A 23,686-nucleotide genomic window follows, 5' to 3' on the forward strand; every position below is an offset into this window, starting at 1 on the left:
TTATTATTATTATTTCTTGTGATAGACTTCAGCCAAATAAATGGCCATGATATAATCTAAGAACCTTAAGTTGTTCAAAGAAAGCAAAATAAAAACTAGGCTGCGCCATCTGGAACAGGTGTCTCTAATAATTACTGTGATCTTCAGCCCTTTAAGGTCTCTTGTATAGGTCTTATTTTGACATCCTTTTTCAGTTCTTAGCTCTGATATTCTATAATTCAATTTACCTTACCCCAAAAGAATTGAAGTTTGCTATCACAGAGATATTCTGTAACTTGCAAAAGATAAAGGCCTTTCCCCTGAGGCAACCCTGTCTCTTGAGCCAAGTGAATCTAATCATCTGATGCCTATCTGGCTATGTCTACTTTCAGAAAATCTGCCCTTCTGCAAGACTGAAATTGAATCAAACCTCAATTATAATACACTGGAAAATCTAATTAAGAACAAGGTTTTGGAACCTCTACTTAGAAGCTGCCAAGGCTTAGAGATGCAAAGATGCGTGTTTAACAGCATCTTTGAAACAAGCTTTTCTATGCTCCATATTCCTAGCATGTAGTTTTCTGTCTACCCAGTGAAGACTGTCTGGGAGCACATTTATAGTTCACACTTAGCACTCTTGGCCTTGTGAGGCTCGTTGGCTCCCGGGAAGGCCCTGTTTTCATGTCATAAAATAGGACACAGCACAGCATGAGTACAAGAATCTCATGAGCTACTCAAAGATTAAACACAGCAGTAAAAGCAAGGGTCTGAAGCTAGTGGGCAGTCTCAAGCTTAGTGTCTGGTCCCCGTATCCCCAAAGCTGTGTCAGAAGCCTCCCCAACTTTCAACAACACACACCTGCTTACCTAAGGGCTTTCTGTCCTCACTGCCACTGTGACAATGAAGAGTTCCCTTCCTTGTGAAGATTGCAAAGGAGATTAGATTACATGCTCAAGTGTGCTCCTTCAAAGCTTTAGTTCAGTTAAAATACGGTTTCCTCCCCATCCCACACAGAAAACAAAACATAACATGTCGTCTTTACACGATGGATTTATAAGACTCTTGCCCTAGCTTTTGACTAAAGGGAGAGCCTATACCTAAAAAATTATAATTAAAAGGAAGAGAAAATGGGCCTCAAGGAAAATGAATAGGATATAGAATATTCTAAAGACAGAGCCATTGGTCTGTTCTCACTGAGACTCCCCAAGGCATAGCCCCCAGCAAAGCATCTGGTACATCGCAGACTGACGAGTGGGTGAGATTAGCTGGCCAGAGGATGAACTGTGTGTATTTCCCAGCGATGACTGGGTCCCCATGAAGCAGTTCAGCTAGCACTCCAACTGTTAAGTTGTGTCACCTTGGAAGGTGATTGGAATACTTAGGTCAGATAAGACTTTCATTCTTCGGAGGAAACAAGCAAATGATGAAAAAAGTAAGATAGCTAAGCTAGATCTGCTCTCCGCTGTTAAAATGCTTAGGACCAGAAACTTTACATTAATTTGAAATATTTGCATATACACGGTGAAAGACTTCATTGAAGAGACAACGTACAGTTTCATTTTTCCCTTTTTCCATCCTGACACATTGGTTCAGGGTTTCGAGCCCACCCAGTTCACTGGGACCCAGTGCGTGCCACCAAGCATGAGATTTTCTGTTTATGACACCTTATTATTGCTCAAAACACTCCCCGTTTTGGAATAGCTTGGATTTCTAGATTTCGGATTAGAGATGTTCAAGCTGTAAACATGGCGGAAAGAGATCTGAAAACCATTGGTGGCTCACCTCACATGCTAGTCCTGACTACTAACAGCTCTAATCAGCACTTGATTCAACATAAAGAAAGGTTAGATGAAGCACCAAATTCTAGAAACATCACTGTCTTGTGTACATAGTGCTTTGCAATAGCACACAAACCTATTTACTTCCCATTCACATGGGTTGGTCCTTTAGAGGTAACCAACACGTGAAAAGGAGGCCCCTGTGGCCCTTCTGCACACATCTGTTGACTGTTCAAACTTGGAGCCTATAGAATGCAATGGATAAAATTCCCACGTCTTTGTCCACACACATCACACATTAAACACTGCATTACATGCACTCTTTGGCAAATTACATTCCTATACCAAATATCTCCTTGTTTTTCAAACCCTAACTCACCAACCTGTGCTGTAAGATTTGATGTAACTAAACAGGTTCAATCCATGGGCCAAACCCACAATGAGACTTAATCCCAGCTGCTGCTCAGACCCTGTAAAGACTGGTTAAACCAAGGTGCACCTAAGCTACACTGGGAGTCTCTGATTTGCTACCTATTCTCCAGAACTGAACGTCGATGACAATTCCTTAGCTGAAGTGAGAAAAGAGACCTCTTCTGCAAATGTGTTTGCATTCATTTATGATCATCACTGTTCTAAGAACTAGCTTTTAAGGCATAACTCTAAATATTCTGACCTCTTCTTTTGTCATTTTATTAACCCAGATATCCTGAATTTAAAAGGGTTAGAAACAACCAATTTTTACATTTTTTTAAACAATTTTGCAAGTAGGAAAAAGGAAATGAATTTCTTTAAAAAACAGAGAGAGAGAGGGGGGGGGTGACGATTAGGTTAACAGCTATAGCAGGCATTCAGATGGAGACTTTTAAAATTCCATTCATTTGAGTCATGCCTAGTCCTTACCGGCTCCCTCTCAAGAAGCCAGTGTCTGACTGGCTCAGAGATAAGAACAATTTCAGCTCTCCTAATCATCAAAGGGTTTTCCCTCCTGCCGCCCTTCAGTGAGATTTCAACATGACTAACTCACATGGCACAGGCATTTGGTCCACAAAACAACTGAATATTAGGGTTGCTCTGCCATCTAAGTGCGCTGGACACCAAGCAGAGAAATTTTCTAACAGGGCCTTTTCATTTGGAGAAAGGAAAAAAAAAAAAAAGAACCCGCAAGTTTTAAGTAATACCCTGCTTTACAAAAAGACTTACTTTTCCCCTTTAATGAGAACTATGTAAATAGAGCGACCTTGTGGTGAGCAGAGGTTTGTCAGTTGGGAAAATGCATGCCATCGGCGAGCATTTAAGTGTAGCTATGAGTGAGTGGAAAATGTTCACAAACAGTAGAATATTCGAGTTCTTTGTTCTCAACCCAAGTCGAATTATTGGAGTAAGTACTGTGACCTTTGGCAACTGGATAAAATATTCTTTCTTATTTTAAACATAGTATCTGCTCACTGAAAGAGAAAAACTATGTCCCACTATCTAAGACCAAGTAATTGCATGTCAATATATAGATAGAAATAGAGATAGCTATAGATAGATAGATAGATAGATAGATAGATAGATAGATATAGATAGATAGATAGATAGATAGATAGATAGATAGATATAGCATATAGATATATAGATAATGGTGTGTGTGTGTGTGTGTGTGTAATGTTTTTCCCCCGGTAAGTTCAGACTTTGAGGACTTTTTCTCATACAATTATAATAATTGATGTAAAAGTAATGATTAGATTTTTTCATCTTTCCATACTATCATGAAACAGAGAAGTTTTGTTTTGATAGATTCAGATTTAAGTCTTAGGCTTCTAAAGGACCAGAGGAAGTGTTCAGATCAGTTTCCAACAACTAAATGAGCTCATTCCCCTTGAGCCCAGCGGTCTATGAACAGGCTTAGGCATTTCTAAACAAGGCATCGCTCTAGACAAGTGTGTGGCTAGTCCTTCTTCAAAGCTTTGTAGCTCAAGCAAGCTGTTACTTTCATTCCTTAACAGCAGCCACATAACTCAAAGATATGATGCACCTTGCTTAGCAAGAAAGAAGCTCTTTAGAAACAAATTTAAAAAATGGCTCTTCTGAAGCAGGAAGAACATTATGCCTGTGTTCTTTTTGTACACAGTTTGTACAGAACTGTGTCTTCCTATTACATAGGTATCCACAGTGTTTCCATAAAGTTAACGTCAATCTCCAATGTTTTGGTAGCGAGAAAGTACTATACAAAACAAGCTTTCAATGACATTTCTCCCAATGCTCCTCTAATGGGGAGTGGAAACCCTCGGTAGCCCAAAACGACGGTCTTAAGAATGGCCTTTTCTCCACTTGAAAAGTGAGCATGAATGAATAGCTTCATATTTTTCAAGCCCGGTGCTACAGATTCATTGCCTCACTTTGACTTGATCAAATATTTGCTTGCTTCATGTCCCTTGCTTTCTTGTGTCCCTGTGGTATTTACATGAAAGATTTAGAAAATGGCAGGTAAATAAGAGAAATGAAGTGTACCAGTCAGGCACACTGCTTCAGATAAAGCAGATAGTAGCCTGGACACTTTGTCTATGAACATCATCAAATAAGAAATTAAGGGGAGGCCAATTTCTCTGCTGTCAGTGGCTTTTCCTCAGATGTGTGGCTTGTGCTGTGGCTGCTCTAACTTTTCATGCCTTCAAAGCATTATTCCTTAATACAAGCCCCTAACAGTTAAAAACCGTATTTTAAAATTGAGAATTAATCTGAATGACTACTTTTCGATAAGAATTATTGGATGGCTTTCTCTGAGTAGAACAAACCAAGAGCTGCACTACATAGAAACTGCTAAAAAAAAAAATGTGCTTTTTCAAGAAAAGTGGGAAAAGAAGGAATTAATGTGGACTAGCAGGCATCTAATTGGCTTTGTCTTTGGATGCTGTTTGGCCATCAACAATGATGTAAGACTTGGACAGAATGTTGCCTCTCTGTGCCATCGTTAAACTTCTTGTTTAACTTTGATGTATACACTTCCCTGTGCTTTGGGAAATAACGCTAGAGACCCCTTTAAACTAATCTTTTGCAAAGCCTAAACAAAAAAAAAAGTGTTATTAGAAAGACTTCCTTTTATGGTGTGAGTAGAAAATAGAGCCATTTTTTAACCAATTCCATTTGTAATGAGAGAGATGGAGAGACAGACAGAGAGAGAGAGAGAGAGAGAGAGAGAGAGAGAGAGAACCAAACTGATAATCACAAAGAAAAGGCTTGGAGCTGTTAACTTATGCACTGCCATTTGGAAGATCTACAGGGACTCACGAATACACAGAAGCCTTCAGAGGAGCTGGTCCCTTTGCAGGACATCACCATCCATGTTTATTCATTCTCTGAAAGCCTATGAAACAAAAACTAGAGGCAGATATTTTTCCCTAATCAAGCCATCATAGTGCGTTAATTAATTACTGTAAATGTAATGCTACTTACCAAGATTTTAAAGACATTTCATACTTTGTTCTATAAAACCAACTAGGTTCCACAAAGCGTGAATGGCTTGTCTTATCCTGACTGACTCACTCTATAATTAGCATGGAAGATTTATAATCCATCAAAGCTGAATTGGGCAATTAGCCTCCGTCTTCTTTCATATTAAAAGGAGTTACGAAGGCTCAAACCACGAATGCCACCATTACTTACAATTATTTCCAGCCCACTCTTTTCAAGTCATGATAATGGTTAGTCAAAACGGTGATCACAAAATATAGCCAATCCAAATTCATTAAGAAGTCATTTAACACCCCAGGCTGTATGACCATGTAAATGTTTGCACACATATTTTTACACAGTATGAGGTTCAATGCTGGGACATTTCTAAAACTATATTTGGTGGTTTCAATACTCTTGCTACCTAGTGTCATTCAGAATAATGTCATCCAGCCAAGGCCTCAGCATCAATCCATTCTTGTAGAGGAAAAAGGTTAGATGAACAAGGTATTAATTAGTCAGTATAACAACGCTATACAGTCATGAGCAACATTGTATTCAACTGAGCCTTTTGAGAATCTGGACTGTTAACACATGGGTCCCAGGTTGAGGAGACAAACACTGTTCTTCATATCAGGGCAGAGTCTCTGGTGGTAAGCCATTGGGAACAGATGGAGAAATGACTCATTTGCTGGTAGTTGAAGCTGTGCTCCATTTACACTACTGTAACTACTTTTAACAAGGTCAGTGGGCCTATGTGGGCAAACATTTCAAACAATTATGCATTATTTCACATCTCTGTGCAACACGGAGCACACATTCCCGAAAGAAATGAAGATTATAAAGATGGATATAGCCATTTCTGCCAAATAGAAACATTTATACCCAGAACAGTCTCCTGTGTGTGTCAACGTCCCTTCCAGTTTCCTCGGGTGCTTCTAAGGCAAAACTAACAGCTTTGAAACTTATCCATGTATCCAACCTAGAAAAGATGATTCCGACACTTAGCTGGGTCATTCAGGCGTGTTTCAAACTCAAGGCTTGAGACTCTGCTGGGTGGTCCTGTTCCTCAGGCAACAGAGTAAAAATCTATTTTTAATTTTAACACACACACACACACACACACAATCTTTAGATTCATTTGTTTTCCAAGAAAGAGACAACCATGAAGAATTCTTTCAGTACACGTGCAACATCACAATAAAGAAAAGGGAATTCTGTGGTGTTCTGCCTTCAAAAGTCTTTCTGGTCTCCTTACTTTTTGAAAGTATAGTCATACTCAAACCAATGACTTGAGTTTTTTTTTCTTTTTTTTTAAGTTTTTTCAATGTTTTTTTATTTTATTTATTTTTTATTTACATTGCAAATGATTTCCCCTTTTCTGGGTCCCCACTCCCCGCAAGTCCCATAAGCCCTCTTCCATCCCCCTATTCTTCCATCCACCCCTTCCCACTTCCCTGTTCTGGAATTCCCCTATACTCTTGCACTGAGTCTTTCCAGAACCAGGGGCCACTCCTCCATTCTTTTTGGACATCATTTAATTTGTGGATTATGTCCTGGGTATTCAAAGTTTCTAATATCCACTTATCAGTGAGTGCATACCATGATTGATCTTTTGAGACTGTGAGTTTTGACATATTAGGTAAATGTGTTGGGCCCCGGGTTCTTTCCTAAGTATCACAAAAGCAAAAAAGGATTGACAGAGAAGACAGCACGTGTAGCTGCAGCTAGAGAAAATATTAAGTCTGGTGATTTATTCTAAACTAAAAAAAAAAAAATCTCACTTTTTTTTTTTTTTTTTTTTTTTTTTTTTTCGAGACAGGGTTTCTTGGTATAGCCCTGGCTGTCCTGGAACTCACTCTGTAGACCAGGCTGGCCTCGAACTCAGAAATCCGCCTGCCTCTGCCTCCCAGAGTGCTGGGATTACAGGCGAGTGCCACCACCGCCCAGCAAAAATCTCACTTCTAATAACACTGCTTTTGGAGTCTCATAAAAGAAGCAGATGAAGGGAGAGAAGGAGAAGGCAGACACTGTGTGAACTTTGAGGTATCAAATGAGGTCGGTCTAACATTTGATAGATGAGTGTAGTGTGTGTAAATTTCAGAGACAGGATTGACAGAAGCTCATTCCTCCCCTAACCTTTTTGCTAACCTTTTTGCTAATCCTGTAGCTGGTAACGATGCCATAATTAACCACAGTGTGACTGACGGTTTTGTTCATTAACAGCTTTCTTGTGTGCTCTGTGGCTCTGTGTGTTTTGTCTGCCATGTACAGGAATTCAAACCCATCGGTACCGCGCACAACAGAAGGGCCCAGCCTTTTATAGCAGCAGCAAACATTGATGACAAAAGGCAGGTAGTGAGCGCTTCCTATAACTCACCAATTGGGCTCTATTCAACTAGCAATATCCAAGACGCGCTACACGGACAGCTGCGGGGTCTCATCCCCAGCTCACCGCAAAAGTAAGTACTGACGTTCAGTTCTGGCCGGCGGTTCTTCATGGTGCGGTTTCTTTTCCAAGGTCCAGTTCCTGCCGTTTTCTCCTTTATTGTCCTGAAGGTACCATCAAACTTTTCGCTTTTCAAAGAGAAGCATCTCAAACTTGGCTCTCATTGATCGGAAGCCCTGTCAGTTGCCAATTGTTTAGCAGCTGTGTGACTGTTAAAACATAAAAGAGATCTCTGGTCTCACCTGCGTTTACTTTTTACCCTCAGAAGACTGAGCCTCCACTGAGAGATTTTTCTTTAACCCTTTGTTTTTTACAGGATGTGAACTACTTTGAACACAAGCACAATATTCGGCCCAAACCTTTCATAATTCCAGGCCGAACCAGGTCATAAATTCTGAGATTGTGAAATTTTGAAGTGCATGTTGCTCTAATGAGTTCTTACTAATCACCAGGGAAAGTAACTCCTAGGTGTCTGGAGTGACTTTTTTTTATTGTGACGCTTATTTCAAAAGCAAAAAGAAACAACTCACTTAGCAGCAAACAGTAGCCAAACACCATTCATTACTGAGGGTAAATATTGACTAGATGACAGGGCTATGAAGTTTTATGTGATCACCATGTGTATTTATAACTAGTGCCCCAGAAGCCCTGGAGATCCCATCCAGAACACAGTGCCCTTTGAGTCAGCCAGATGTCCCCTCCCCCAGGTCAGGAAAGCCCAGCATGCAGGGCAAAAACTGGAAACCAGCTCCAGGTAGGGCAAGGGGGAGTTGGGGTTACTTTATGTGTTTGACAGACTCTGGCCATCCCTGCAATCCCCCTCAATGCCCGCTTCTCTTTGTACCTTCAAACTCACCAGCCCTTATATAAGAATAACTGTTCATACCTCTGGACCCTTATAAAGAAACAAAGGCTCCTTGAGAAAGAGACTTTTCTATCTAGTGAAGATCAAAATATCATGAGGGAGGGAAGTCAGTTTTTGAGTATTGCTGACTCTCATGGGAGACATTGTATAAACCCATAGTAACAGTAACGATCAAGCTCTAAATTCTTACCTGTCAATCAGAGAAGCGATTATGACCACACAGTCTTTCCTAGAATCTTGTCTAGAAATTGAACTTGAGTTGAAAACAAATAGCAACTTCAGGAAATTTCATTCTGACCTTCAGTTTTCCAGACTAGGTTGATCCTGTCTGGTTAGTAACATGGCATAATGCAAACATCGTGTACCCCAAACTGGGAGCCCACAGGTGAGCTCATGCCACAGGCACGATTTTATTTAACCCTCCCATTGCTTTATGGGGAGGGGGTAATTAAATGCATTTACACGTCAGCTTATTGAAATGCCCATCACTGTTAAGTGCATATTAACTGGTACCTTTCACAGTTACGTGACTGAACCTGTAGGTACTTAACACCTCCTGTGGCTAGTAAATCATTTAATATATGATTTTTAAGTGGAGACCCTGCAATAAGCTCACAGGAAGGGCTAGGAGAGTGTCTCCAAATAAACCACACAACTTTCATAATGTCAGACAAGAGAAAGAGACATGAATTGGGGACAGGGAGGGATAAGTATGCTGTACTGCTAAATGCAGGGTCTGTGTCTGCACAGCTCCACGTTGGATCCCTAACACCTAGAGATGAGCCTGGACCATAACAAGCAATGCTCATCACATGTGCACTAAAATCCCACGAGTCCCCGGGATTTCCTGAATGCGAGACAGAGGAATTAGAAGCTCTTCTCCTTGTCCCCACCTTGCAGCTCTACACCATCCTCTTTGCCATCTTGTTTCCGTTCCTTTTCACCATCTTTTTTTTTCCCTATACTACCCCCACACCACTCCACCTGCAGTCAGGGAACACACTGCAGTAAGAGTTCCAAATGCTCTTTCGCTCTTGAATGATAGGCAGCTAAACATATTGAATAAATATAGACCCAGGGACACATTTAATTGCACAAAAATTCAAAGAAGGTCAGAGAGGCTTTCTTCTGTGTTATCTTATCGTGTTATCTTATCTTGAATGTGGTGATAAGAACTAAGGGTTCCGAAGAGTGTCACTTGCAGGTACCTCTTAATATAATAGAATGATAGGAATCTTCTAAAAATAGGTAAATAAAAAAAAAAAATAACAAGTACCTGTGTACAGATCCTAAAGGCTGGTGGAAGGAAACCCCTCTCCCTTCTGCCTTTCTTCCTCTGTTCCCTCACTAATTGGTTTAGCCTCACAACATTTTTGCTCTCTCCCAGGGATTTTTCATCAAGACAGAATTTTGAGGCTACGCCCCAAGCTAACACTGCACTGTGAATGAACATCTTGTTTAATCTGAAATCAAACAGGTGTGGTGGGTTTATACGTCAACACACCTGGTGTTTTAGTATTAGCTCTGGCTCATTGATAACTTCATCACAGTTGAAACCATCAAAAGCACCAGTGTTTTTTAATATGGAAATATGCAACAATTTAAATTCAGAGTAACCATTCAAAATATAGGCAAGATTTGTTTTTATAAACCTAAATGTGAAAATGAAATGTTTCCGGGTAGTTTTAAAGAAGTTGCATCCAGAAATACACCTCTTCGCTGAAAGTCTGAACACAGTCCCAGGGAAGCTGTCTGTCTGTGGAAGAACCTACCTGGTTCTGAAGTAATTGAAGTCACCTTCCACTTGACAGGCGATCTTGCCACACCAAGACAGCCTCAGGAGATCACATTAGCATCTGCATTCTGGGTCACTGATAATAAGTTACTGATCTCAGGACAATATTCCTCTGGGTCTAAAGTTCCTGAGAACCGTCTTATTTAAATCACCAACACGGGGACTCTTTCAACACTGCCCTGGATATTTACAAAAGGTCTCTTGCTGTTGTTACATCATTTCCTCTTCTTAGCAGACACAGGACCCCTAATTCAAATGATAAAGGAAGAAGACATAGAGACATAATCTTTGACAAATTAAAACCATATGCACATCCACATCTATATACAATCCTTAATAACAGACAAGGATTACTAATTACATATCAAAATAAAGCCTATCTCTGAATTCCCACTGGTAATTGTTTATCCAGCATCTAGCATTCCGCAATCTTTCCTGAATGGATCCGTTGCATTTGGCCCGAGTCCCTCAAGATTTAACCCACTGTCTCAGACGCCCGTTTTTCAAGTTCATGAACCTCATTACGCTTACAGCAAATCCTTTAGTCCCCACCAAACTGCTCTACAAGAGGAAAGTTTCTTCCTTTCTTTCAGCAGTTAAATTCAATTTTGGGAAATAGTGCTGAGCCTTAAAAAAGCCAGATGCTATTTTGGTACATGGCCTAACTAGTGTCCTGGTTGGATTTTAAACAGATTCTCAAGAGGCAGGAGTTAAAGGGATGGTGTAAAGAAGTTGGATTGTGTCACAAAACCCTAAAAAAAAATTAACTAATTGATTGACAATACCATCTAAACTAACATTGACTTTAAAAACTCACTACTCAGCATCCTTTTGGTGTCTACATGGAACTCTGGTTAAAAACAGTAGTTCTTTAAATGCAGAGATGGGGGCCCCCATATGTCACAGCTCAGATGATTGACCTGAAGGCAATCACATCACATATATGTATCTGTCTCAAGTTCACTGCAACACTAACACAGTCAACTATAATAGGGGTTAACATTAATATCGACACCTCTTTTTGCTTTCTTCTAAATGGCTGTGCATTTTCGAAGACTCTCTTAATACATTCCAGTTTCTTATAAAATGTATCTCTGTGTGGATTTACTATGCTCATAGATTAAGGATGTAGCTTAGACTGATGACTGCATGAAGCCGTAGGTTCAATTCCCAGTGCCAAATTAATTAATTAACAAAATGCATGTCAATGTGGCCGGTGTCCAATTTAGTTTCATAATAAGTACAAAAATCTCCCTAGTTCTTGACTCGGGTGACCAACCTCTGTAATATGACTAAAGTTCCTAAACCTTTTCCTTAAAGGGAAATAAAAATATGCATGGAAATAAATATGTGTGGCCAAAATCTTGCATGAGATGCCTGTGTACAAAGGAAACAAACGTTAGCCTTGAGTAGCATCCAAATAATGTGAGGTAAACTATTCTGTAATCGTCAAGGGCAAGGTGATACGCATTTATCGACTGTTTCTAGCTCCTATTTTAAGTTAAAGAACATTTTTTAAAGTATGTTCTTAACAAAATAAGTGAACAAAAATAATATATTAAAATGGTAACAATAAAGTACTGGTTGAAATGGTAACAACAATATTTATTTAGTCTTACCAGTAGGTAATTACTCTGGAGTCAAAGTTTGACTTTATGACTGAAGCGTAATTACTTTGAAATGTTGAGTTTAAGTTTTCATGCTACATAGTGATACTACTATTTGTTAGCAGTCATTAATGCTTCAATTATAAAATTCAGAGTCATAAAGGGATATCCAACTAATCTCCCTCTACCATTTACCTGTGAAATCATCAGAAACCAAATTATTCAGCCTACTTTTAAAACAATGAGGACAGGCCTTCCTTATCTACCTGCATTATGTGCAACTCTTCTACATGTTAGCCCTCAACTTGCCAGAATCGAGCCAATAAATGCAGTATCGCCTGCAACTTTTAGTTTTGTTCACGTGTTTTGGCATGTACGTTTTACAACGTCCCTTTTAGAAACCCCTTCTAGCCAGTGTTTCAGACTGATGTGATCACCTCTTCTGTCCCCACTTCCCTCTAACTTCTCTGTACCCGTTTTCTGTGTTCTTCCGGTTTCCCGCGTCACCGTTGCGTCACGTGGTCATTAACACAGTGGCTGCAGCACTCCTTCCGGTATTGACTGTGGCAGTGGACGTAGCACCCCTTCTTCCGTCAGTACCGTTAGTACGATCTGCCCAGGTGACTTGAAAGTTGCTGCTAAGATGGCCCCTAACATTCCTTTGGAAATGGAACTTCCGGGCGTGAAGATTGTACATGCTCAGTTTAACACTCCTATGCAGTTGTACTCAGATGACAATATTATGGAAACACTTCAGGGTCAGGTTGCCACAGCTCTAGGGGAGACACCCTCCATGAGGTAATATGAGTCTTTTTGAACTGTGGGCATATTGACTAAACACATGGCTGATGTCGACTTTAATGGTTGTCTTTTAACATTGTCTTGGTGGAAAGATTATGCAAAAGCTTTAAGGGGAAAAATGTTTTGCAAACATTTAAGCCTGGTTAAAAACTTATCTACATGGATGATAGGACAGAAATAAAAATCAAATTACATAATGACCAAATGAATGTCTTTTGAAAGCTACAATGTTCTTTGTAAATGCCTGATTTAGTATTCTCAGAAGTGGCTTAAGATCTTACATCAGCTGTCTTTTGTAGATGAAGAAATGGGAGGGGATATGTCCCAACACTATTATGAGATGATCCTTCCTGTTTTTCTAATGGGAATGTGTGGAGAGGGATTGTTTTTGCTGTTTTAAATGTTTGCATCGCTAAGTTTTTATAAGCAAATGCTTCCAGTTGTTAGTGAAGATATTTAATTCTGTTAGTCTTTATTTTGACTAGTTTCTTTTTGATATTAATGTCTGTTCCAAGTACCTTTGCCACATAGCTTTTCCAATTTAAAAGATTTATTATGAAATAAAATCCCATTGCTTCTTTTAATATTGCAAAATAACTTTTTATAAGTTATTGTGACACTTAAGAATGTTATGTACAATATCTCAAGGTTGCCTTAGGGTTTCTACAGTGAGTTAATCCCAAAGCCATTTTGCAAAGAAATATATATATCAAATATAATATAGGTGATTAAAATATGCACAGAAAAATTTCTACAGTGAGTTAATTCCAAAGCCATTTTGCAAAGAAATATATACATCAAGTATTATATAGGTGATTAAAATATGCACAGAAAAATTTCTAAGTAATACAGTAAACAAAGTATTTAGTGCCTGACAAGTAGAATTAATTGTTTATTATTAATATATTCACTAAAAGCACAGTAGATAAAACTGCTTCCATTATTATTAATAAAATTTTTTCAAAAATTGCATCATTGGTTTAACAAACGTATTGATGAGTTACTGAAGTATGTGGTTTGAAACACTGTCAGGTGAATTTCATCAGCTTTCAAGTTATATGAAACTTGGTTTCATATCAAAAATAGGACTATTTAAACTTCTATGCGTAAGAATAGCCAAGACGAGTTCCCTCCTACACTATGGTGTCTGCTGTCTTTCTTCAGGGGGTAAAGGGAACAGTTTTGTTCATGTCTATAATTATACAGCCATCAGGCATAAGTCTTGTCTCAGAAAATTACCATGTCCTGGCAGGAGTCACCTAGCTGAATTCCAATGGTATTTCTTATCCAAGAGATTCCCTTGAGAGTAAGTCCTACTCAGCCCTTGCAGTAAACAGAGGAGGATATTTGTTGTCACGTGGCCTCCTGGGGCTCCCGATGATGCGTCACCAGCTATATTTGTGTTTCAGTGAACCCACAGCCTCAGTGTCCCCTCAGTCGGATGTGTACCGCATGCTCCATGATGGTCGGGATGAACCAGCAGCTCCTCGACAGTCGGGCTCCTTCAGGGTGCTGCAGGAACTGGTGAACGACGGGCCAGGTGCGCGCCATTAGTATCTACAGACTTATCTATAATGGCAGCCGGAGGGGTGGGGAGGGAGAACCTAGCCATGGGGAGTGTCTGAATACTGACTGGTTTTAGTCAGTAAATAGAGTGAGTCTTTTGCCCAGAAGGATTTAGAGAAAGTTTTCTGGACGTGTCTAAGGATTCGTGAAATGAAATCACTTGTTTGAATAAAAAGCACCAAACCCAAGTTCCATCCATAGCAGTCAAGGACAGCATAGTAGTTTGTTTTTGTTTTGTTTTTCATTTATTTATTATTATTATTATTGATATATTTTTTATTTACATTTCAAATGATTTCTCCTTTTCTGGGTCCACACTCCCCGCAAGTCCCATATGCCCTCTTCCCTCCCCCTGTTCCCCCATCTACCCCTTCCAGCTTCCCTGTTCTGGAATTCCCCTATACTCTTGCACTGAGTCTTTCCAGAACCAGGGGCCACTCCTCCAATCTTTTTGGACATCATTTAATTTGTGGATTATGTCTTGTGTATTCAAAGTTTCTAGGCTAATATCCACTTATCAGTGAGTGCATACCATGATTGATCTTTTGAGACTGGGTTACCTCACTTAGTATGATGTTCTCCAGCTCCATCCATTTGTCTAAGATTTATTTATTATGTATACAATATCCTGCTGCCATTTTTGCCTGCAGGCCAGAAGAGGGCACCAGACCTCATTACAAATGATTGTGAGCCACCATACGGTTGCTGGGAATTGAACTCAGAACCTCTGGAAGAGAAGAAAGCACTCTTACCCTCTGAGCCATCTCTCCAGCCCCATAGTAGTTTACTAATCAAAGATTTAGTTTTCAACAGATTCTAAAAGTTTTCTCAGCCTTCCCCCCCCAGACCCCGCCCCCCCATCCCTTAGAGTATTTTCAACCTTGGGGAGAAAAATAGAGCGTGAAATCAAATCTACTGTGCACCTCATTTTTTGCCAAAGTACCTCACAGTAACTCAGGAAGACAGAAACTATTGTTTGCCCCATTTGTTGAATGAGAAACAGAGGCATAAGAAAAGTGGACTTAGGTAAGGTCACACAGGCAGTGCAAAGGACAGTTGACCTCTCACCCACTTCCGTTCTCCTCTGGCTCGTACTTCAGTTCATGCTTTTTGTCCCCGTAAAGATGCATACTGCCCTTTAAGAGTCACACAAAGGCAAACATGCCTCGTTAAGATGGGTTGCTGAGGTCCTGGATATAACAGCCACGTGCATCACTGTCACAGATGAGAATGGTGTAACCACTGTGGGAAGCACAGCAACTCCCTCTTACAAAGTTCACTAAGAAATGACCTAGCTGTTCAGGATCCACACGAAGGGCAAGCAAGCTTCACATCTGCTACGTATGAAGGGGGAGGCCTAGGTCTAGCCTGGGTATGTTCTTTGGCTGGTGGTTCAGACTCTGAGAGCCCCAAGGGTCCAGGGTTGTTGACCCTATCAGTCTTCCTGTGGAGTTCTTATCCCTTTCTAGGTCTGAAATCCTTCCTCCTATTATTCTTCCATAAGAGTCCCCAACCTCTAGCCACTGGAGTGGGGGCTGTCCTAAAAAATGTTGCCTGCATGTGGGATACATTCTGCTAGCTGGGCTGCCTTGCCTGGCCTCAGTGGGAGATGAGTGTAGCCTCTCAGAGATTTAAAGTGCCAGGGCAGGAGGGATACCCGGAGGTGCCCCACCCACTTGGAAGAGAAGGGGAGGGGGAAGGATTGTGGGAGGGGCTGACCAGGAGAGGGGGCAGTGAGCAGGATATAAAGTGAATAAGTAAAAATAAATAAATATATTAAATAAATAAATAAATCAGTGTTCCCAGATAAACAAGGGAGATGCATTTAGGTTCCATCGTCTCTGATGGAGGATTCTTTTAAAATAAAAGGCAGGCCTTTATCCCAGGGGACAAAAAAAAAGAAATGACCCAGCGATTCTGTGCCTAGACAGACATCTCAAAGCAGAAAAGAAAACACACTTGTACAGTGGTATTCCCCTTGTTAACAAGGACCGAATGGGTGGAGACACTTGAGATACCCACTGAGACACCAGTGGGTAAACAAAGTCTGATAGCATACCTGGGAAAGAGTGTCATTCCACCTTTAAAAGGTATGATAGGGAGGAGCCTTGAAAGCACTGTGCTAGGTGACAGAAACGGGACACGGAAGCAAAGGTCATGTTGGCTGTGTTTATATGAGATCTCTAGAACAGACACATTTGTACACCAACCGTGAAGAAGAGGGGCTGAAAAGAAAGGAAACCACGCCTCCTGCGTGGTGGCTACATGGTCCCCAGGGCCTGTCTGGATGGTAACAGGTGGCAGATACGGGTGAGCTGCAGCCTCGAGTCATCGGAATGGTACACGTATATGTTTTATTTCCAAAAGACATCAAATGAAACAGTCAGGTATGGTGGTGCACGCCTTTAATTCCAGCACTGGAGAGATAGAGGCAAGTAGCACTGAATTAGAGAACAGCCCGGTCTACAAAAGAGTTCCAGGACAGGCAGAACTGCACAAAGAAACCCTGTCTCGAAAAAATAATAGACATCCAATGAAAGATGCCCAGTCCTCGGAGCATCTTGCAACGGTTCCCAAAAGCGCGTTTTGTAAGCAGTTTCACTTTAAAGGGACCCATTTCAGAACCAAGCCTCTTCTACACCAGTGGGCCCTGCTCCCTTTAAAACCACAGCACAGATGCGGCTGAAGAATTCCTTGGGCTAAAGTGCACACTTTAAAATAGACGGTAGAGTGCTCGCTTTAAAATAGACTCCAAGTACAGACTGGAGCCAGCTGTTCCCCGCCATAAATGGAAACACTTTGTTTTTCAGATGACCGTCCTGCTGGCACTCGAAGCGTGCGGGCTCCGGTTACGAAAGCCCACGGCGGGGCCGGCAGTGCCCAGAGGATGCCGGTCTGCGACAAGTGCGGGAGCGGTATTGTGTAAGTCTCGCTTTTAACTGACTCCGGAATTCATTCTGTTGTCCTGTTGGCAGTTTTCCATCTCTCGTACTTTTAAGACTTTCCATAGAAAAGGCAATTTTGGAAAAGTTAAATTTCTATTCATTAACTTAAAATAGAACATTTATCACACTTTAGCATATTTGGCCAATGTGCCTTAGTCATAACCCCAAATTGATGTAGTACTTTAGTTAGTAGTCTGTATTTTCAGAATTACTTGTGTGAGATTAAAAACAGAACTGCCCAAACATATGAAAATAATTTCTAAGAAATCATGATGTCTGTTTTAAAAATTAATTTCATTAATATATAATCTTTAGATACTTTTCTATATAGAAGAGAAACAAATGCAGGGACCATTAGATTATGAATTACAATGCATTTTGTGACAAGCAGTTTTAATTATTCAAATATCAAGATAGAAATTTTTAAAATATAGTCAGCCTACATTATCAAGAAACTCTATGTGTATATATACAGCCACCTTTGCTAATTCAGATTTTTCAAGAGGGTCCTATCATTCTTAAATGTGTCTCAGGTGGACATTTCTCCCTCCCTCTCAACCTCTTCTCCCACCACAAGGAGAGACAAAATTTGCCCCGTTAAGAGAGCAGCGAGGGAAGAGGAACCTGGTTAGAACCAAAGAAAAGGGATGGCCTCATAGCACTTCTGAAAACGAACAACTCACAGTCTCACCAAAAATAGCTATTGTTCCTAAAAAAACAATAAACTGAGTGTCCTTGAGTAAGGTGAGCCCACCCTCTGGGTGCGCCATCCCCACTGGGTAGAGTAAATGGACCACAAGAATAAGAAACCAGCAGTGGAACTTCCGTCTCAGCAGCTCACAGCCTTGCTCCATCACCACTACCCCTTTATGGGGTTCGGCTTCCATAGCTGGGGAATGGGGGCGGGGTTCATAGGTCATGTAGGTACCGGTCTGAGATCCTAAAGATTATTCACACCTCACAGAGAATGGTAATGGTGTGGTCGAGCTGTCACGTACACATGCCGGATTGTGCACTGTGTTTCCCTGACTGTGAAACAGGCCGGCTTACGGCAGCATCCTCTCTGTCCTCTTTCTGTGATGTTTTCACCTGTCTGTACCCGTGTCTTCTCCCCGCAGAGGTGCTGTCGTCAAGGCCCGGGATAAGTACCGGCACCCGGAGTGCTTCGTGTGTGCTGACTGTAACCTCAACCTCAAGCAGAAAGGCTACTTCTTCGTGGAGGGGGAGCTGTATTGTGAGACACATGCAAGAGCCCGTACGAGGCCCCCAGAAGGCTACGACACCGTCACTCTGTACCCCAAAGCTTAAATCCTTTGCAGATGCCAACACTCATGCACGCATGCGCGCACACACACACACATACAAACTCCGGCCGATGATGTGGAGACTTCAAGCAGGAGGAGTGCGAACAGTCACCTCCCAATCTAAAGCCGAGGCTTTTAGAAATTTATCTTGCTGTGTAGTGAGGGAAAGACATGGGGAGGCAAAGGCCTGCCTGCTAATTTAAGACAAGTGTTATCTATGGATCGTAATTCTTTATCTTTGGGGACAACAATGGTGACACTTAAAGCAATAACATTTCAATACCATGTTCCATCTGTTATACAACCATCTGATGTGTAAACACCCAGATATTTGGGGAGTCCTCTTGTTTTTTCTTCCAAGTTGCTTTTGGTAATTGTAGTAAGTAATGCCAAATAACAGCCTTGTACTCGAACAAAATCTGCAGTCGTCTGTGTGTTGTTATTCCTAAAGCACATGTGAGGAAGGTTGCTCTATTATACCTGCAAACAACTGTACCACTGGATAACACAAGCAAAATAAATGTGTGGAGCATGTTTTTGTAATTCATAGTGAAGTAGTGACCAACAGATTCTGTAAGAGGTCTCACTCCTTTCTTAGTGTGGAAATTAACAGATATTTTAAAAAATCTGTGTCCTCTCTAGTTTTTATAGCTCAGTCCTTGTGTATATGGTAAGGGTTGGATGGATGGATGTGTGCGTGCATGTGTGTGTGTGTGTGTGTGTGTGTGTGTGTGTGTGTGTGTGTGTGTGTGTGTAGGCCTGAACAAGTGTAAACAGGTTTGTGGATGCCAGAAATCAACCTTCATGTCAAGGAGCCATCAACCTTGGGTTTTGAGACAAGAGCTCTCCCTGGGGCTTGGGGCTTGGACTGGAGGGTCAGCAGTCCCAGAGATCTCCCCTTTTCTGCATCACCAGCTGTCAGAACCTCTGCCTTTTTACAGAAGTGCTAAGGATCAAATTCCAGCCCTCTCACTTGGTAGGCAAGCACTTTGTTAACCAAGGAGATTCTTCCTTAGCTCCCTCACCATTTCTGATGAACCCTAAATCTCTGCTGATCCCAGGGGTACTGGAATCCTCTAGATTAAGGTAATTCCGTACCTTTCCCATTATGCATTTATTTTTGCTTTGGCTTGGACTCCTTTTATTGCCTAGGTTTATTTTATTGTATGCGTATGACGGTTTTTGCCCAGAGGGATGTCTGTGTACCACACGCATGCCTGCTGTCTGCATAGATCACAGAAAAGTAGTGGATTCCCTGGAAATGGAGTTGGACAAGCTTGTGAGCCACTATGTAGGTACTGGGAACTAAACTCTGGTCCTCTGCAAGAATGACAAGTGCTCTTAAGTAACAAGCCACCACTCCGGCCTCCCCAGCATGGGCTGTTGATTAGAATGTCTATTTCACATAACATTCAGTGAAATTGAAAGGTGAGGGTCCATCAGGGTCGTTTCTTTCACTGCCTCAGCAGCATCTTCTTCCCATCCCAAGATGACTCCTCTATGGGGGGATCTCCCAGAGAAGGCGGGCACTGCTGGTCTACTCGGGCTTGCTGGTGCCCACTGCTGACCTCCATGGTTTGCTGTGAACTTTGTCCTGGCACAGCTCTGGTCAGGTCTTAGCCTTAACTCCTCTGTAACCTCAGAAACTCTCAGCTCAGGCTTCCAAGGAGTTCTGAATCTGGACATGATCTCTCTCTGGCCCCTGGCCTGGACAGTCTGGTGACATAGCTCCTGCTAGGAATCCCCTTCCCTGTCACCTCAGCTAGCCCCACAGCAATACCCTTGGCTTGTACCTCTCTTCTGCTTTCCTCACCATAGACATTGGGACATTCCAGCCTCTGATCTTTTAATATTCACACAGCGGGGAACCAGGGAGCTGAGGTGATGTGGATCGCCTCAGAGAGTCTGCCTTCCATGGTAGACACAGCCAGGTCTATCTTCCTCCTACAGTGTCCAGGTTGAGACACTTAACTAATGGTCTCTGACCCTGATTTCTTCAGAGAATACCTGCCTGGCTCCCATGGGCATTTTAGATGGTAACCTCTGCAAGTGTAAAACATGTTTGTTACTACAGCTATTAAAAATAGTCGGTTCTTATTGAGTTCTAGGATGCGAATTATGTAAAACTCTTTTTTTCTCTCTCTCTCAAAGGTTATTTTTAAGAATTTTTTCTCAAAAAGTTGTGGAAGCTGGAAAATAAATGAGTGGCGATGGACTTAGAAAACCTGAGAAAATTAAAACCAAAAATAGCAACAGAGAAAATGCAAATACCATTGAACCTATTCTCTAGGTTTTTGAAAAGCATGAGAACTGACAAGGCCAGGCACTGCTGAACCAGGGGTTAGAGGTAGGGCCACCAAAGGAGAACACATGGAAGTCTTTAAGAAGCACTTAGAGGTTAGCGATGTGGCTCCATCAGATTAGTGCGCACTTCCTAGACACAAAGCCCCAGGTTTGATCCCCCCCTTGACATGAAATAACCCAAGTGTTGGAGTACACATCTGTAATTCTACACTAGGGAGTCAAACTCAGGAGGATCAGAGAACTTCAAGGTCATTCTTGGCTACATAACACATTTAGGACCAAATACCCAGGACCGTGTTTCAAACAACAGCAAAGAAGTACTCACTGCCTACACACTCTCCTTCTGGCCCTACACTGCCCACTCACACCCCTCCAGTGAGTTGGTGAGAAAGGGGGAACAGACCACTGTTGCACCAGAAAAGGAAACACAAAGAATAAGGATGATTGTATTCTTCACTGAAAATAGAATGAATTAAGACCGAAAGGCTCATAAAGAAGCATTAGACATTACTGTACACTGTGTTTTGGATGTTAAGCAGTATTTTCCAAGCTGGGCATGGAGACATATGCCTGTAATCCCAGCATGAGAGACTGAGACAGAAAGATGGGGCTAGCCTGGGCTACACAATACACCTCATTTAATGAGTCGGTCAACAAGCAAACAATGCCGGTTGTGGTGGCGCACGCCGGTAGGATTTGCTGAAGGAGGCAAAGGCAGGAGGATCACGAGTTCGAGGCCAGCCTGGGCTACACGTTACCAGAACAGGGAAGTAGGAAGGGTTGGGTGGAAAAACAGGGGGAGGGAAGGGGGCTGATGGGACTTTTGGGGAGTGGGTGTCTAGAAAAGGGGAAATCATTTGAAATGTAAATAAAAAATATATCGAATAAAAAAAATTTTAAAAAAGCAAACAATGAAATTATAGTAGCTTCCTTTAAATCATTGTTCACATATTTTAAATACAGTAGAGTACATGGTGAATTTCTCACACTCAAGCTTAATAAGAGACTTATTATTACAGTAAAATAAAACAGTGTCTGTAAAATCTGAAACTTTAGAGACATACGGCGGTAATTAGATAACTCGGGTTTTATTGTTAAAGCTTGGGAGGCAGGCCCTAAAGCTGTATATACATTATTTAGAATCAATACTACTCTTCAAACAACCCAAATTTTTAATATATATGAAAGAATTAACTAGAATTAAGAAATAGAAGTGAATGTCATATGAAAATTATTTTAAAATGTGTAAGGTAGGACATAAAAATATCAATGGTAAAAACGAACGTTTTTAAAAGCATTTTCTTGAACACTTTATTAGTTTTATGTGTGTGGGTGATTTACCTGCATGAATGTCTGTGTGCCATGGATATAAAGTGCCCATGGAGGGCAGAAAAGGGGTTGGGTTTCCTAGAACTAGAGTCATGGATGGCGAATCACCACGTGACTTCTGGGGACCAACCTGAGTCCTCTAAAAGATCAGCCAATCCTCTTAAACACTGAGCATCTGTCCAGCCCCAAGAATTTTTTTTTAAAGCAAACAAATGAAAAAAGAAATATTCCCTTTACATAATATTTTGTCCTTTTGTAACAAATTCAAGCCAGAGAAAGTCTATGTAGAAGAAACTCATGTCATGAACAAAAAATAAATAAATAAATAAATAAATAAATAAATAAACAATCAATTTTGACTTAGCTTTCTTGGGGGAAAAAGAAGGAAAGGCTTAAACTTTATTTAGATTTACAAGCTGTAGAAAGCCAAAATACTAAGGAAAACTATCTCTGCTACCGTGGACTTTTGTACCTGTTAAGCGGTGGAACATAAAGTGTATTAGTGTCTCTCATTAACAGCTTACTCACTACTACGTAAGTTAAGTTTCTCAGTTGCCCAGCATAAGAACACCCGAGGTAAGCAGGATGCAGCTTTGGGTCTTTTTATTAACAACTCTAGTTAACAAATGTTCCCATAGGGCTGGAGATATGACTATGTGGTTAGGACCATGTATTGTTCTCACAGAAGACCCAAGTTCATGTGCCAACACCCACATCTGGCAGCTCACAATAGTTGTGACTTCAGCTCCAGGGAACAACTCTAAACACAGACACATGGATACATCATCACCCATGTATAAATACATAAATAAATAATATATTTTTAAAAACAATTATTTGGCATTTTGCCCCTTAAGCCAATCTGATTTTATCCATAAGAGAAGTTGCTCCCTGTAACCATTACTGTATTATTATGTCGTCACAGCCAAAAGTTCTTTTATTTATGCTGCACTTTAAGTAAGAAAAGAACATTGAGGAGAGACTAAAGGGATGAAAAGAATTCAAGTAAACAAGTGTCACCTTCCCTGCCTGGCTCAGGCAGATCTCTGGTGTCTTCAGGAACTGTTGGCATATTTGTTTAGTTTTTTATTGGGTTCTGTTACCTCTACTTCCCTTCCAACCTTATTCCTCCCCAATCCCTTCTAAGCCTCCAACTTTAGATAGGAGAGAGAGAAGGTTAGAGGGGAAAAGGGCACAGAGCTCTTTAGCCTGCTGATTAGGGGCATTGGTTTCCTTGGGGCAAACCCAATCTTCATCATCAGGATATCTTCAACTTCTCATCAAACCACAATAGCAGCAGGTTGATCAGCAGCCTCCATAGGCCCTCTTGGGGCTCCCACTTTATACCCTCTCCAGGGTCCCCAGAATTAAACTATCTGCAGCTGGCAAAAAAATCACACCTCTGCTAGGGTATGAGGCAAATTATAATCACCTGCTGTGAAGCAGCCTCCTATCCCACACCTGGGATTCAAACAAAATACATTCACAAAACACAACTGGGTTTTAAAAGAAACGAAGATTCTCACTACTAC

The 23,686-nt window shown here is 41.1% G+C and overlaps 1 protein-coding gene across 2 annotated transcripts in view; it reads left to right on the top strand.

Moving 5' to 3' along the window:
• The window catches only part of Pdlim3 (PDZ and LIM domain 3), a 34,226-nt gene extending 15,111 nt beyond the window's left edge, over positions 1-19,115 (top strand). Inside the window, exons 4-8 of one of the 2 annotated variants that reach the window (XM_052162645.1) lie at positions 7,955-8,022; positions 12,440-12,703; positions 14,116-14,246; positions 17,083-17,194; positions 18,336-19,115. In XM_052162645.1, coding sequence (XP_052018605.1) covers positions 7,955-8,022; positions 12,440-12,703; positions 14,116-14,246; positions 17,083-17,194; positions 18,336-18,525 — 765 coding nt within the window. In that variant the 3' untranslated portion in view covers positions 18,526-19,115. Of the gene's footprint in view, positions 1-7,463; positions 7,652-7,954; positions 8,023-12,439; positions 12,704-14,115; positions 14,247-17,082; positions 17,195-18,335 lie in introns of both variants that reach the window. The other variant, XM_052162644.1, reaches the window with a different exon arrangement.
• Positions 19,116-23,686: the final 4,571 nt, after the last annotated feature.

This window comes from Apodemus sylvaticus, chromosome 18 (genome assembly GCF_947179515.1).
Source record: "Apodemus sylvaticus chromosome 18, mApoSyl1.1, whole genome shotgun sequence".
Lineage (NCBI taxonomy): Eukaryota > Metazoa > Chordata > Mammalia > Rodentia > Muridae > Apodemus > Apodemus sylvaticus.